The sequence below is a fragment of the Convolutriloba macropyga genome, chromosome 14 (assembly GCF_964194025.1).
Source record: "Convolutriloba macropyga chromosome 14, txConMacr16.3, whole genome shotgun sequence".
In the NCBI taxonomy this organism is placed as follows: Eukaryota; Metazoa; Xenacoelomorpha; order Acoela; family Convolutidae; genus Convolutriloba; species Convolutriloba macropyga.
Window position 1 is genome coordinate 43,871,573 of NC_134481.1, and position 16,148 is coordinate 43,887,720.

The 16,148-nt window shown below is 33.1% G+C and overlaps 1 protein-coding gene across 13 annotated transcripts in view; it reads left to right on the forward strand.

The window, feature by feature from the left end:
• LOC142353434 (twitchin-like) overlaps positions 1-16,148 on the forward strand; it is a 238,763-nt gene that overhangs the window by 71,798 nt on the left and 150,817 nt on the right. For 12 of the 13 annotated variants that reach the window (XM_075405674.1, XM_075405670.1, XM_075405667.1 and 9 more), the window contains 7 exons: positions 250-434; positions 1,403-1,430; positions 2,006-2,026; positions 3,943-4,100; positions 8,071-8,219; positions 8,441-8,568; positions 12,595-12,778. In XM_075405674.1, coding sequence (XP_075261789.1) covers positions 250-434; positions 1,403-1,430; positions 2,006-2,026; positions 3,943-4,100; positions 8,071-8,219; positions 8,441-8,568; positions 12,595-12,778 — 853 coding nt within the window. The remainder of the gene's footprint in view (positions 1-249; positions 435-1,402; positions 1,431-2,005; positions 2,027-3,942; positions 4,101-8,070; positions 8,220-8,440; positions 8,569-12,594; positions 12,779-16,148) is intronic. The other variant, XM_075405671.1, reaches the window with a different exon arrangement.

Sequence of the window (16,148 nt, forward strand, 5' to 3'; positions counted from 1 at the left end):
GAACTGACCACTGGGCTTCGGTATTGTCTTTGCTAGTATAGCTGCCATTTGGATTTGATACTTTTCATTAATAGTTTGCTATTAAAATTTTTGCTAGCGATGTCGAAGGATTCTCATCAGAGACGAAAAATTCCCGCGCCTCTTCAAATCTCTACAGCAGTTTGGGGACGTGTGATTGTTTCTTTTCATATCAAAAGAAAACAAAAATTCCAATTTCTCTTAGATTTTTATTTTTTCGTTAAATTTTAGGTCGAAGGACGGTACAATGATTGACATGGAAAAAGACACCAACTTCAGTGCTGTTTATGACGAGGAAGATGGATTCCTGGAATTGACTTGTCTCAGTGGGAATGAATCTCTTGCTGGGAAGTACAAGTGCATGGCTAAGAATTCAACTGGCAAAACGACAGTGGAGACTGACGTCATTATGGGAGGTCAGCCAGATAAGTCACTTTTTCCTCATTAGTTCTTGGGAAAAGATTATAAAAAAAAACAATTTTAATGAAGTTTTTTTGGATAATTTTTTTAAGATTTTGAAGAAAATCTATCTTGGTGTTTCATAATTTTGTCACTTTAACTTTTGCTTGTACACAATATGGTTTTGATTCTGTGTTACCGATCAAAAATATTGCATCATAAATCCTGCGAAAAATTAATAGTCATAACTGAACATATCTAAGGTTTACCGAACACTTCATTTTACTATTTATATTATGTCCTATATATAATGTAAGCATTGCAAAGAACCCGGAAAAAATTTCTATTTGAGATTTTTTGTATTATTGATCTTGTGTTTGCTATAACTATTTTTTTTATTTTAACGATACTCTAAAATATTTTTTCGTAATAATAACATCGTCATATAGTCTGAGCCAAAAGATTATTTTTCTGGAAATCTACTTCAGCCCAGTTTGGTATTACTAAATTTTAAGTGAATAAATGAATTTTTAAGTGAATAATTAAATTTTGCTATCAAATTTTTCAAACCTATTTTGTTCTGCCTAATAAAAATAGTAAATTTCTCCTAGAATTGTTTATTTTAACAGGAGAAGATTAAGCTAACTTGTTTCGACAATCTAGAAAACCAACTGGTCTGTGAATTTATCAGATAGATGGGTTATTTATTACCCAAGCTATCTGGATTTTATATAAGCCCATTTATTGCCATGCTATTAATCATTTCTGGTTGTCAGATATTGTCGTGTTTGCCCATGCTTTCAACTCCCTTCAATAAATTGCTTATTTTTTACTTCTTGCTGTTGTTTATTGGCGGTATAAAATGTTAATTTTGTTTCTCGATGTAAATTCTCGAGACATTATACCCAAAATTATTTGCGCCATAATTTGAAATAAATTGTTGTTATGAAACGGAGTTTTGTATCAAAATTTTATGTTGTTTCAGACAAGCCAACTGCAGCAGAACGTATGAAGTAAGTTATCTTTTTGTTGTGCTTCTAAGTTATTATAAGCCAAATAATGCGAGCTGTTTCTTTTCCATCGGTTGAAAAAATTGATCAGGGATTATTTTACTTCCTTCTTATACATTTGTGGCACTGCTAGCGGTTATAATAAAGTATAATAATTATGAATTGCGCGTTGGTCATCTAATTAATTTTGACTACAATCACAAACAATAAGATTAAAACCTGAATTATTATTTTTTCATATTGGAAAGGAAACAGTAATGATCGAAAATTACGCGACATTGTGAGATATAATTCCTTCGTATAAATCCATGCACCAAACTTTAGTTCGCAGAAATTACTTAAAATGTAATGAAACTGTAAAGAAAAGTTGCAATTTTGAAATCATTCATATCTCGATTGAGTGCTCAATAATTTCATCGATTTAAAGCTTATCAATTTTTTCAATTGACATCTGTAATGCTGATATGAAATAAAGTGAATAATTTGTGGCAACTGATCTGTCAATAATGATAAAAAAGATTTTTGAAACTCTAATAAGTACTGATTGAATAATATTTGATTAAATTTTCTTTTTCTAGCTTGATGGAAGCCAGGCCCAGGTTACTATATACATGTGTATTTGTTGGCAAACTCACTTAGTATAGTAGAATCAGTCTTGTGCTTGTGATAAACTAGATAGATTCGTGTCTCTGTTCAGGCGTATTTGTTTTCTCATTTGTAATTTTTTGGACTAAATATTGGGAAAGATGAGGGAAACAAATTTTGATTGTAGCTCAATTGGTTTCATTTAATTGTGGCTCAATTGTTCAAGCATTACGTGTGATTAATTGCTTTGGGACAAATTTGAACCAATTCTTGTAAACGTGTGTGTATTTTTGATGCAAAAAGTTTGCTTTACCCTTTTCCAGAAGTCAAACGTGCTCCAACAGAATTGATTTTATTATAGCAGGTCATAAGTGAATATTTTCTGCACCCATAAAGAAAAGTTTTTGCTACAGCCGCCTCTGAATTAAAGGCCCCGCTTCTCGTTCGAGAGAATTTCGTCCGACATTAGTTGGTTTATGTTTTTAATCGCTGTTTAGTGACAGACTTAAGCAGACTTAAGGCTGGTTGAATTCGAGTCAGAACGGTTTTATTAGTTGGGCTAAGTAATTTTACTAGCCGAATACGGGTTACTGTAAGAAAAACCTTGCTTTGCTAAAACTTGTAGAGCCCGAAAAAAAAGCATGCCTATTCGATGAATGTGACGATTCCGCTAACCGATGGCATAACGTTAATTAAGGAATGAAATGAGACGTTCAAAATTTTACATTGTAAAAGGCAGCAGAGTACAAATAGCCGAATAACTAAAAAAATTTAAAAAATTTATTTCGTCTACCACGCAAGTATATTGATGAATTCACTTAGTTTTTAAATCTGTTGATAGATTTTCACATAATTTTAAAATAGAAGTAATCATTTCCTGCCACAAAAGGTTAAAACAATCAAAATTCTCAAATTTGCTTGTTTTATAGTTCACTATTCTGTATAGTGAAAATCGTCAAAAAATTGTTTACTCTGATGAGTACCGAAGCTACCAATAGATTAACGATAACTGTTTATTCTGCTTTTGATGACAGCTCATCGTTTTTGCACAAAGACTCCAAATTGTGGACTAGGCGTTTTATTGTTGATTAATCTTCTATTTTTGATAATTACTCTTTTTTAATCCTCTCTGCGAAATTTTTGTTCTGATTGCCCCTTAATTGGAAAAAATATTTTTTTGTATTTCGTATTGAGCGCTATTGGTCAACTACAGTTTGCAATAGAGAACACTGTTCTGCTATTTCTTTTTTCAAATAAATACAAAAGATCTTGCGAAATGTTTCGATCATCCGCATTGATCAGCATTGCGCAAGATTTTTTTATCGACAGTGAAACAGTTAGAAAACAAATACGCCTGAACTTTATTTCAAAGCGTTTTTCTGTTTTGGTTAACTCATCAATTAGTTGCCTCAACGGAATTGTGTTGCAAGTTACCTGTAATTGATCCGTGCTTTGTTCAGTAGAATCATTCACTAGCCCCTAAATGAATGTTTGTGGTAGAATTTTTAGATTTTATAATTGATTTTGTAAGTTATCTAGTTGGTTCTCTTACCATCTAATATAGAAAGATAGATGTATGTGTATATGTGGTTTCCCTTTTTTGTTTGCATGTTTACCTCATTCTCTAGTTATATTTGTTAGTCCTTAGTTATAATAAACAGCATTTTTTTTAAATGTTCCGAGTCCTTCATAAAATTGAAATGATCAAAGTTAGCAAAACGTGAAACACTTCAAATTTCAGCAGTTACATCAATTTTCTTCAACTAAGTGTTGAATATTTTCGGTTATCTATCTATAACTGTAACTTGAAGAGTTTGAGACGTGGTTCTTCCATATTTTTTGATCATTTCAAGTTATGTGACGAATGACATATAAAAATGTTTTTCTGTTTGTATTTGTCAAGTTTTGCTAACATGATTGATATTTTCAGCGCTCAACCCGCAGTCACAATAATGCTAGATGGAGACCAAGCTGCTAAGGTGCCAGGCGAGACTGCCCAGAGACAAAAGAACCCAAGATTGGAAAATCCGGAAGAGCCCACAGCTCCGAAGTTTGTCAAAGTTCCCGCAGACAAAAAAGTCCAAGAAGGTTTGTTCTTGTATCTAAATTTTAAGCAAAAGATACAAACTAAACGGATGCTCAAACTTGACTAGCAAAAAAACCTGTTTAGTTAAATTATTGATAACTTCTCTATTGTTAAGTTCTTTTTGTGCGAAATTTAGGTTTCATTAACATGGTTGTGTCGGTTTCCGCAGGCAATTTTTTTAAATTTATTTTGAAAATATGAGAACTAGCGGATGCTGTTCAAGGCAAGTGCATGAAACAATATTTTTTTCATCAATCCGCGCTTTCGTATCAAATTGATGGTTAAATTGATAAGATGACAGATTTATTATCAAATATTATTGCGATCGCCCATAATATTTGCAGGCAATAAATTGTTATCGCCATTCCCTTCTCAACTATATCAACGATAAACTGAAATAAAAAATCACGTTCATGCTGACCTGTTTTGGGTTATATTTTTTTGGATTTGGAATGCAGCGTAAATCAATTGTAATAATAACCTATAGTCAGAGAACGTTGCGGTAAAGGAGTTCAGCAAATAAGATTATTTTAGAAACAAAATATTGAAGCTAAAACTGCGTTACTAAGTCAACCTAAATGATATTGAAAGCAGACTGCTAGTACGAGACTGTTCTTAGCACAGTTTTTGTTCTGAGAGGAAAAGCTCTTTTGACAGTCAGTTTGGCAAAACTTTAAGAGGAAACACTTTTGGTGCAACCGTGATTGCAACTTTCTTCAACGTGAAAACTGAACAATTTACAATCCATTTTCATATAATTTTAACAGATCTTGAATTACTTGCAATGTCAATTTGTTTTGCATTGTAGAGCAGCGCCTCAGAAAATTGAGGTTTAGCGTGAGTAATCAGAAGCAAACAAAATTTATCTTTAACAGTCACAGGCAACAGTTAGTTAAAAAAGTGAACCGATCAATTTACGAAAAAGGATTGTTTTTTACTCATCAAGTTTTTATTTTGTATAAAATATGCCCCACTGATCAATTTTCTACCAAATAGTTAGACAAAATCCACTTGCAGATTTTTGTGGAAAAATGTCAAAACCGATTATCAGAAATTACATTTGTTTATGTTAGGTTTCGTTTTTTTGGTAAGAACCCTGTATAAAGTTATTTCGATTCATTTTTCTTATGTTTGGAAAATTTCAAAATTTAGATCAAACCAAACAACAAATATTTCTGTTCAATAATTACGTGACAAATCAAGGAATAAGTTAAAAATCAGAGTTTTTCTTACATTTGTGTCCTGAAACACTAAATTTTTTGATTGTTGATTACCTGATTTGAGTTGGTTGTGTATTTCGAAGACTCAATCAATTTTGAGTCAACTGAAGAAACTAGGTTGTAATGTCGAACAAGCGAAAGTTAATAGAACGGTTGCAATGTTGGCAAATAAAATATTCTTTGTTCCTTCCTTAATTGACTACTTTTTTCTGTTCTTCTTGATACATTTCCCATAATTGATAATTTTGGTTAACCATAGTTGTATAAAACTCTTAACTAACTGGTTGATTCAATTGTGGGCAGTATAATACAGCATTTTAGAAGAAAAAACGTTTTCTATCTCAATAAAAAGTTTACTTTTTTTTGATACGCAGTGAGATCATATCAAAAGCCTCTGAAAAATTTTAATCAATCGGACTGCTATTTGAAACAAAACCATAGGAGCAGTGCAGAAGTCAAAATCAATTTCAGACATCAAAGTCATTTTTCACTTATCTTACTTTTCCTGCTATGTTTTGGAATGCCCTTCAAGAACCAAAGCTGATATGTTGTTTTGCTGTCGTATAAAGCAATGGAGGGTTTCAATGTGGAACGTTTACAATTCACACAATCAATCTTCGAAAATGTTAACACGAAAAATATTATTTTCTACTTTTTCAAAAGTTTTCTAATATAGAAATTACAAAGTAAGTTATTTCTTTAAAAAATAAAAACTTTCGATTTTTTTCTCAAGTTTTATAATGTTCCCATACATCTGCCGTTGAATCAAGGAGTCTTTTTAATAATAGGCAAATAGAAGCCCTATTTTCAACGCAAAATAGTTTATTTGGGATGACAAAGAAGCTGCCAAAAAGTTTTTTTTTAATTATTCTGTTTTTTTCTTTTTCTCCTAGAATTTTTTCTCTTTTGGAAGAATTTATCATCTATTTTTGATTCTTGTATCATAAAAAGTTTTCAGTTTGGTTGAATCAAAAATCGTCCGATATACAAAAAAGTGAAAGCGTAAAGTGGGTACCAGGAAGAATAGAGAGAGTGAAGGAGCTTGCGAATAGTTAATAAATTATTTTTTGTTTATTAACTTTTGAATACTTAGTTTTTTCTTCTCTGTGTTTTGTTTTCAAACATAATTGTATAATCGAATATAACTATACGTTATAATTTCATTACAATTTTTCGTCAATTTCGTCAATTATATTGCTATAATTTTATAATTTTATAATATTGCTATACTTTTTATACTACTTATCCTACTAAACGCCCAAACCCCCTCCCAAAAGAACCTTTTCATTTGTTTTTCTCCTTACCTTTTTTATAAACAGCTCCCCTTTTCTAACCTGCAAAAAAGTTTCTAGTTGTTTAATTTAAAAAAAAATAGCCTCTAAGGGCTACAATTTTTTTTCTCTACAACGCGTAAACAAAAAGTGAAAATTTGACTGGAGAAGAAAGGCCGGCCTCTTATATATAATTCACCATTTAAAAAAAATGTTGGAACCTTAAAAGCGCCATCTTCAATATTTTTTGAGTTTTCCTTGGGCTGATTGGAACGTTTTTTAGTTTGTAATTTAATATGAAGTTGACCAAAAAATTGCACTGAGTTGAGTTATGCCTTCGGACTTATTTTGATGACACTATTTTTATGCATTTTATACCTTTATATTATATTGAATGCATCATCCAAAATCAGAATAAGTTCTGTTGATTTGTTTTGTCAGTGTTTGTAAATATATATAATTTTTGCAAATTTATTTTCAAGTTTTTTTTCCGTGAAGATGGCAAGGATTATGTATCTATTAGTAAAAATACTTCCTTTTTAAGCGGTGCTAATGGTAATTTATTTGGAGTTTTTACGCTATCGTCAATGTGATGAAAAGTTGTCTTATTTCAGGGGTGGTGAAAAATGTCGATTATATATTTCGTAGAACCTACGAATATTTTTAACTGGAGTATGTCATATAAAATGGAACCTCCTTTTTATCGTAGTGACAACTTATTCAACTCAATTAGCTTGGTGTGTGTGGACGGTGTCAAAATGGCATTGGGTAAAATAGAATTGGGTAAAATGTCATGTAACCGTGTGAACATACTGTAAGTGAAATCAGCTACCGCAAAAGCATTTGAGAGTGTTTTGAAGTTGCTATATGACTCTGCTTAATATGACAAAAATTTTGAGCTTTTCACATATTTTTGTATTATTTGTTCTTATGTATCAATCAGCATTTTGTTATCTATTCAGGCGCTCCAGGTGAGATTATTGTCAACAATTTTATATGTCAAATCACGCTTTAAATCAAAAGCAGATAATTTTCCTTTTCCCCAGAGGTAGATCCCCCCTCCCCCCAATTTCCGATTCTCCATTTATATAATCATATGTTTAATTTCTAGTGGGTAGTCCTACCTATTAAAGCTCAATGCGAATTATCATCAGTGAAAAACACTAATGAGTTTGTTCACATTTAAAAATTTGTTCACGGGGAAAAGGAAACAGCTCTCAAACTTCTTTGTTTCTCTACCCAAGTCACCCAATTCCCAAAAATTCACTTCCAAGACCAAAATTCGCCCCCTTTCTGGTCGCTGTTACTATGAAGATTATTTCATTTGGTCACTTTTTAGATCACATTTTGGTGAAGATGAAAGTTTAGCCAATTTTTTTATACCCATTTGCTTCACAAAACTTAAATGACAGTGATAACAACTGTTTTAGAGATGTAATATGGCGCATAAGTACTGAATTCAATATTGGTGATGTTTGTAGAGAAGATGTTGGTGGCCGAGGCGATCATAACTGCGAACCCGGATCCGAAGGTCACGTGGTACAAGGGTGCCACTGCCATCAAAGACACTTCAGAAAATGAGTTCAGTTACGACGCAGCCACAAAATCATACAGACTTATTATTTACAAGGTATGCTTTTTTTTACTTTTTTTAATCGGACACAGCAGAAACTGGATTTGTTCTGCATTCTTTTATTTTTTAACATTGATATTAATAATATTAATCTTAATTATTTTTTTGATGTGCTGTCGTAGGCTCACATGTGCTATACTAGACTTTTTAATGTTTGAACGTTTTAATTAATATTTTTAATTATGATTATTATTTAGTTTTTCACTGTGTTGTCGTAGGCTGACATGAAAGACGCCGGCAAGTACAAGTGTAAGGCCGAGAATTCAGAGGGCACAGTGACAAAGACCTTCGAGGTCAAGGTCGAAGAGGCACCCGCACAGCTATCGGTCAACACCAAACTCAAACGGTAATCATGACACTGCACACATACATCCATACATTTTATAGTAGTTTGCGAAAGAGAACTTCTGCAAAAAAATAAACAAATTCGGCAAAAATAATAATTAAAATTGGCAAAATATGATGATTTGACTTTGGCAAAAAATAACTCCTGGAAGAAATCTACAAAAAACGGCCTATCAAGAATAATTTTTCTGATATTTGATGGATTATTTTTTTAAAACAACAACTCGTAGAATTCAGTGAAATGAAGCTTGAGATTTCTTGATAAAAGCTTGCTTAGAATCGTGTTAAGAAACATGATAAGTACGAACATGCAAGATTATTGCATGTGCGTTATGCGTCGACATCTACAAAGATCTTGTTAAGAGTTATCAAGAAAAATTGGCTAGCACGATCTTGATCTTGCTAAGGTATTTATAAGCTTTGTTTAAGAAATCAAGATCTGGCATGTCTTGGAATGATGCATCAAATTTCGCTCCACTGAGAATGGTTCGGCAAAACTTACTTCTGCAAAATATAATTTCTGCAAAAATAGTTCCCCGGATATTTGAGGGAATATTGTTTTCAAGTAATATTGATGTGTTTCCGCATAATAGTGCTCACAAAAATATAACCCCTATAATGGAGAAATTACAGAAATTGGAGGGGGTGTTTAGGCGGTACCCCCCCCCCCCCCCTCTGATACTATTCTAATGGGAAGTAGCCGAAAATTAATGCTTTTAAAGCTTCATGGAATGTTGATGTCACTTGGAAGGATCGAAAACATCCATTTTACAGCTATGTGTTTAAAAGCCAATTCGACAGAGTAACCTCCCCATTGATAATAAGACACCTTAGTTCTAGCTCGAGGTGAGAAGGTTAACCGCAAATATTCTTGTAAATTTTTAGCGTACCCAGGCAAGTTGATCAGTCAAGCAACTTTTCGAAATATCCGCTTTTTCATATCCTCCATCTTCGCTTTTTTCCATTATATCCTTTTCTTTGATGCCGAATAACAGTTCATAGTTAATTAATAATTTTGGTTCCTGCATAATTGCAGCGGAACAGCATTAGGCGACTTCGGCCTGTTCTCAGCTGCACTTTTTCTCATAACTCCCCACATTTCAAACTGTTCTTTTATTGACGCAGACAATTTTATGATGATCCAGATTTTTGCGAGTACCCAAAACTGACGGTGAAAGCTACTTTAATTAAAATTTCGAGCCAATCCTTAGGATTTCCATTAAGCTACTGAATACTTTCATCGTGAGCTATAAGTAAAAAAAATCCTTCATTGTAGAAGGAGTGAATGCTCTAATCGCAAAATTAGATTTTAAACTGCCTCTTTTTGAAGAAGAATTTTTAGAACTACGCACATTTACGCTTTTATTTATATGAATCGACCGAAAATAGCTGATTTTTAGTTGCTTCTAATCCGAGAAGTTCCCTATAGAAATTTGCTCAACATAATCATCTTTCAAGATCGTTTTTGCAATCTTAAATTCAAGTGCTCTTAATTAATTTGAACAGATTTAACGTGGGACTCCATTTTTTGCTGCTTAAGGAATGCTGGCAAAATTATGTCTGGTTTTTATTCGCTTGTGCTCGACGCATTTTTTTTAGAACTTAAAGTTGTCAATTCACGCAAAAATGAATGAAACTGAACTGAGAATGGTATTAAAATGGTCTTTGAAAACAGGCTGTCTATCATAGAATTTTGCCATTTTAATGTTTACCTTTTAATGAGTATGTTATGAATGGATGGCTTGATCGCCAAAGTTCTATTGATTTTTGAAAAATGCGAATAATCATTTAGAACTCTGCAGTATCTAAATAATAGCTATCAGATTATACGAACGTTATTTTTAGCAGTAATTTCACTTCAGTTATTCTATATTTTTCCGAGAATTGATCAGGTTTTTTCAACTGATAAACGATAGTTGATCATTTTTGAAAATTTTGTACAACTTTTTTTATTTCATCTGAAGTGTTTCAAAGTAAAATTTTCATTTCAGAAATATTTGAGATGTAGTTACTTAAAAAAATTGAGCATATATACGTTGGTTGTTCCTCTTTGAATGCCATTTTTTTATCTCATCAAGGTTGTTTTTGTATCTTGTCCAATTTCTTGTGAACTTTGAACACTTATCTCTTGTCAAATTTTTTGACTGGACAAAGTATTTTTTATGCACACGGCTTTTATTTTTCGTTTTCATTTATCTGAAACTTTTGCTTTTAAACGGAAATCGATAGCTGGATAAATATTCCAGTACGATATTATAGGAAGCATAATGGCGTTTTGATAGGGTTTTTGCGCCTTTACTGAGAAACATGCATTCTAAGTTAATCTTCAGTTTTGTTTTTCCAAATAATGTTGACATGGGAAAGTCGAAATTTTCAAGTTTCTTCCGTTTTGTCATAAATTAGTGAATAAATTGCTTGCTTAATCACACGTTATTTACACGACCTTTTTACAATTTGTGATAATGAAACAGATTCTCATAAAAAATTTGTGAAAATTTTTCAGTTTGAAACCAAAAATTGTACATTTTTGGTGTAGTCAATTATAAGTTTGCTTACTAGAAGATTGCGTAAAACACTGGTTGTTGCTACATTCTGCTTTCACACTGATATTCTTAGCGTCTGTCCATTTTTCGTTAAAGCTGTTATATGATTTTAGAGGCAAAAAATCACAAGTAAAACAACCAAATGAAATCGATTCTGTAGTACTTCGGTAAGTCTCAAGAAAAAAAAATTTCATAGCCCAGCTTTCAACATGCTCAAAGTTATCATCACTGTCGCTTTCTGGATCAAAAATTTATTCCAATTTTTATGTGCTGGTATAAATTGAAATTCGTGCTCTATCCCAAGATTAAATTAAGTAGCTTTAGATTAATTTTTTCGGATCTTTTCCGTTTGTGCCCCCCAATACATTATGCACCCCAAGGTACAGAGCAGGTGCGATTCCTTATTTCAATAATATGCACCCACTAAGCTGGGGGGGGGCACAAACGGAAAAGATCCCTTATATCGATCTTAGTTCCTGAATATTATAAAAGAAAGGGAACTGTTTTCCCCTTCCATGTGAGCAAATTGGATCTTCAATTTTGATATGATATCTGAATGAAGAACTGAGGCAAAAATTATGTTCATGATAAGGATGACCAAGTTGCAGAAATAATAAAGATTATCGGAAATTCGGATTTTTTTCGTTATTGACCTCCAATGCGCTGTGCGGCCATTACATAACAAACTTGTATGCATGATTATATTATGTGAGCTTTTCAGGTTTTAAAAATTGTCAACCATTAAGATGGCAAGCTGGGGGCTCGCAAACGGTAAAGATCCGGAAATCAATTTTTGGCACCGGGTAAAATGCGTTATAACAACCTCTATTTAAGTATGGACAATGCGGTTCTTCAGCTAAAAAAAGTGGCTAAAATTAGTGTGCAAGACATACAAGAAACCCAATTTTGTTCTTCGATTATTAGTTGATGTAATAGTTATGACTGTTTGCCTGCAAGTAAGAAATGCTGGTTCTAATCCAGCTGAAGTTTTTTTTTCACAGCAGTTTCACCAGCTTAGGTGTCCCCACATCAAATTACGTCCTCACACGCCCGCACAGTCAGTTAGACCAGTCGAGATTCTGTAAGAGAGCCGTAATCTAGCTAAATTAGATATATTTTGCCATAAATTTTTTAAACCCCGAGAATTCTTTAAATCTTGATACGATTTTAGTAAGATCTTTCTTTAAAACTTCTTTAAAGCAGTCGAAATGTTTTAATTAAGCTTGATAAAATTTCATCTATTAAAATTTTTTGTCAACTCGTGTCATGTTATAAAACGTGAAGACTTTTATACTTTAAAGTACAATTATTTCAATTAATTGCGTCATTTCAATAGTTTCTATGAGCTCAGAAGTTCTTAACACTTAATCATATGTCATATATGTGGACTATCGTATCGTAAGCGGTATTTGGCGAGGATTTAACAGGCAAATTTGCACCAACTAACACTTTGGAAATATATTTGCAGTGTAATGTGATTTTAGACGTCGTTCGTCGCAAGTCCCTCAGGAGAAGCTGTCATTGGAACAGTTGGTGGAAGTGATGAAAAACATGTCGCGTGAGGAGATGGAGGCATTCGCATTCAAACATGGGGTCACTGACCTCAGAGCAATTCTCAAACTCATCAACCAAAAGAAGAAGGAAGAACAACAGGGCAACGTAGAGACGGTCAGTGTTGTTGATGTTGTTGTTGTTGATGATGATGTTGTTGACGATGTTGATGTTGTTGTTGTTGTTGATGATGATGATGTTGATGGTGTTAATGATGATCTGTTCGACCACTCTTTCTGTCTTTAGAAGTGGTTAAAACGCCTGAAAAAATTGATAAAGTATTGAATTTCATTTTGAAGCCTTTTAGATCGAAGCATCATTTACTGTGAGTTGGTAAAAACCTTCGACAAATTACATGAAATGTCCTTGTATACCTGAAATTGTGCCCAGGTGAAAACTTGCCTGAACTTTGATTTATGTGAAATTCAGGTGCAGTTAGTTGCACTGATATCAGTCATCTTTACCTCAACTTTTTAGAGTGTGGAATCAATATCAATAATTCATCATTAAATATTGAAGTCCTCGCTGAAGGCGTCTTCTTAGTGTATTTACTAGTGTCGGTTATGCACAGTCTTGCTGATAGCAAATTTCTAAGAAATTTTGAAAATTTTGGTCAAAGAGGCCATCAAGTTCATACCATCATGGGTGACCTGTCGTGGCGACCAAAAGAATCTTTTATGTTTCCTACAGGCCATATAGAAAGTTCCTGCAATCTTGCCCGGTTGCCGATTTTTCAATAGGCAGCGTTCAATTTTTCACTTGAGCTTCTGGAACCTATTTACTCAATAAGTATTATATATAAATTGAATACCACGTTCGAAATATCAACTCTTTCATCTGTTAGTCTTATTGAGAAGAATTGGGTTATCAGCTTTCACACTTGTATTCAAATGTTCAACAAATATGCTAAATATTTCAGCAGTTATATCCAATTTTTTCGAGAGAAAGTAAGTTTCTTTGGCGAAAGAATTTACTTCCTCGGGTTTACATGTCTTGCATAGCATCATGAATTTGTTCATGAGAGAATTTGATTGTTGAAATTTGCGGTATGAATGTATAAATATAAGTGTCCGGACAAAACAGTCCCAGACAATATAGTCCCAAAATTTTATGGATTGTGACTCAACGCATTATTTATCGAAAGTTTATCTGACAATTAAGCTCAACCGAATCAAATTATCAAAGCATTAAAAGTGGACACAAAACTAGTTGTTAAATTTAATGCCAGGTTTTGTTTTAATTGGCAAGCATTTAAAAGAGTACCTAACGATGTTTGACGGCGTAATTTTGACGCAAATTGTTATATGGAATTTTTCCAGACAAACAAAAAATTGACAAACAAATGGCTATGGCTATATTAGGCACCGACAATTTACTGATGGTGCATCTTGTTGGCGCCGCTGTATTACAAAATGCAACGACAGAGTTAGACTACGCAATTAACAAATCAAAGTTATCACGGTTTATAGCCATTTACTTGATCCAGCAGATATTGGAAAGAAAGAATTCCGATCGGCGTTGAATAAGAGAGCAGCTATGGCTGGCTGACGAGGCTCCTCGCCAAACAATATTTGCTACCCAAAAGAACATAGTGGAGAAACAAGGACCATTGTTCCAGGTTACAACTCAAACCAAAGAACAGCTAACAGAACGCGGCATCAAAATCGTTCACAATTGAGTAAGCCCTTGTGGCTGAAAGGATTTGGATTCCAGAGATCTTACAAACGGCACATCGTGGTTCATGTATTATGATTCAGGGCCCCGAGATGAAAAAAAGTATTATTTTTTTGCTACTATGACAGCCATTGACTCGCTCGTGCAATCAGATCACTGGCTCTGCGATAGGAAATTCTCAACAGCTCCAAACAGCTTCTATCATCTTTTTTGCACAATTCACACTTCGGTTGAAGGTGTTGACGGTTTCTGATCTGATTTACCCTCAATTTCGGATTTTTTTGTGAAAATCAATTTGACCACTCGGGTTCGAACCAACGGTCTCCGAATGTGCTTCCAGGGCACTAACTACTGCGCCACAGTGATTTTGTTTTTTCGACTTTAAAGCGTTCTTTCAAGATACATGTTGCACTTTCTTTTTGATCTGTCTAAAACGAGAGCTTTCACCGTGACTGTTTTGTCTGGGACTGTATTGTCTGGGACTATCTCACAATTTAGGACTGTTTTGTCTGTTCACCATAAACATATCCCAAGATGTATCTTTTTTTTTACACTCAAACTGCACATTTCAACCATTCTGATTTTCTCATGAATAGATTTATGATAGATAATCACATTCAGGAACTATACAATGGGTCTATGCAGATCATGAAGAAAGTCGCTTACATGATTTCTTTGTGGTTGTTGTTGTTGTTTGTATTTTTGATATGGACATCGTAGCGACAGGAAATTTTTGTGGTTGGCTAATCCAGTAAATAGAACGTTTATGTGGCCAGTGCAACATTTTACAACATTCCGTTGCAGAATCTTAAACACAGACCTCAAATAGTAGGTCTTCGTGTATTTTAGCTGTCATTTTCAGAAATTAGTTTGTAGATTAACTCAGTATTAAATACATATTATTTTATGCAACATCTCACCTTAGTCAATAATAATAATAATGATGGTAAATTTTGATTGGAATGCTGTGTTTCAGAATAAAGTCGTATTTGTAGTTTGTAGTTCGTTAATTAACGATAGATGCGCCGTGCTCGGATTAAAAGCGTGAATGAACTCTATAGAAGTTTTGAAAAATTTTGATCCCATTTTGTTACATGACAATCAAGATAGCAACCTGTAGTTTTTAGAAACTAATCGCTTCATTATTAGAAACTAATTACTATTTTTGTAATTAATGTTAATTACAAACTGTGCATAATTTTTCCCAGCTGGCTCATATTGAATGCATTTTTTTGTACATCGCAATACATATATTCAAAAAATGCTAAATATTTTTAGCTCAAAGATAATAATTAGTTTCTAAATAATGTCGGTTACTTAGACTAAAGCATTCACTTAACCTTGTTGAATCGTCTCAGCATGCCTATCCAAGAATTGTACATGTTTACATACAATGTGTTCAGAAATTTAGCTCTATGATTTTGTTGGTATTATTTAAAAAATGTAATCGAATTCCAGTCACAGATATCGGCTAAAATGTCAAAGGCAGTCTAACGTTAGAATCTTTTGTAATAAAATTTAGAAAATCTTACATATAAGTTTCTGAATTCAGTTTATGGAATCATGTATGATTCTCGAATATGGCTTTCTAAACGATTGGCGAGTGATTTTGATGTCCGAGGCACTATCTTTGACCATTACAACTATTTTTTGTAAATTTGACAATTTATTTTACCTTATTTCATTACAGAATAATAAACAAAAATCTCAACGAGTAGGTCTTTGTGTATTTCTGCTCTTATTTTGTAGATTAACTTAGTTTGCAGAATAACTCAATGCCTTAGTCGAGGCCTCGACTTAATTTTTTTTTTTT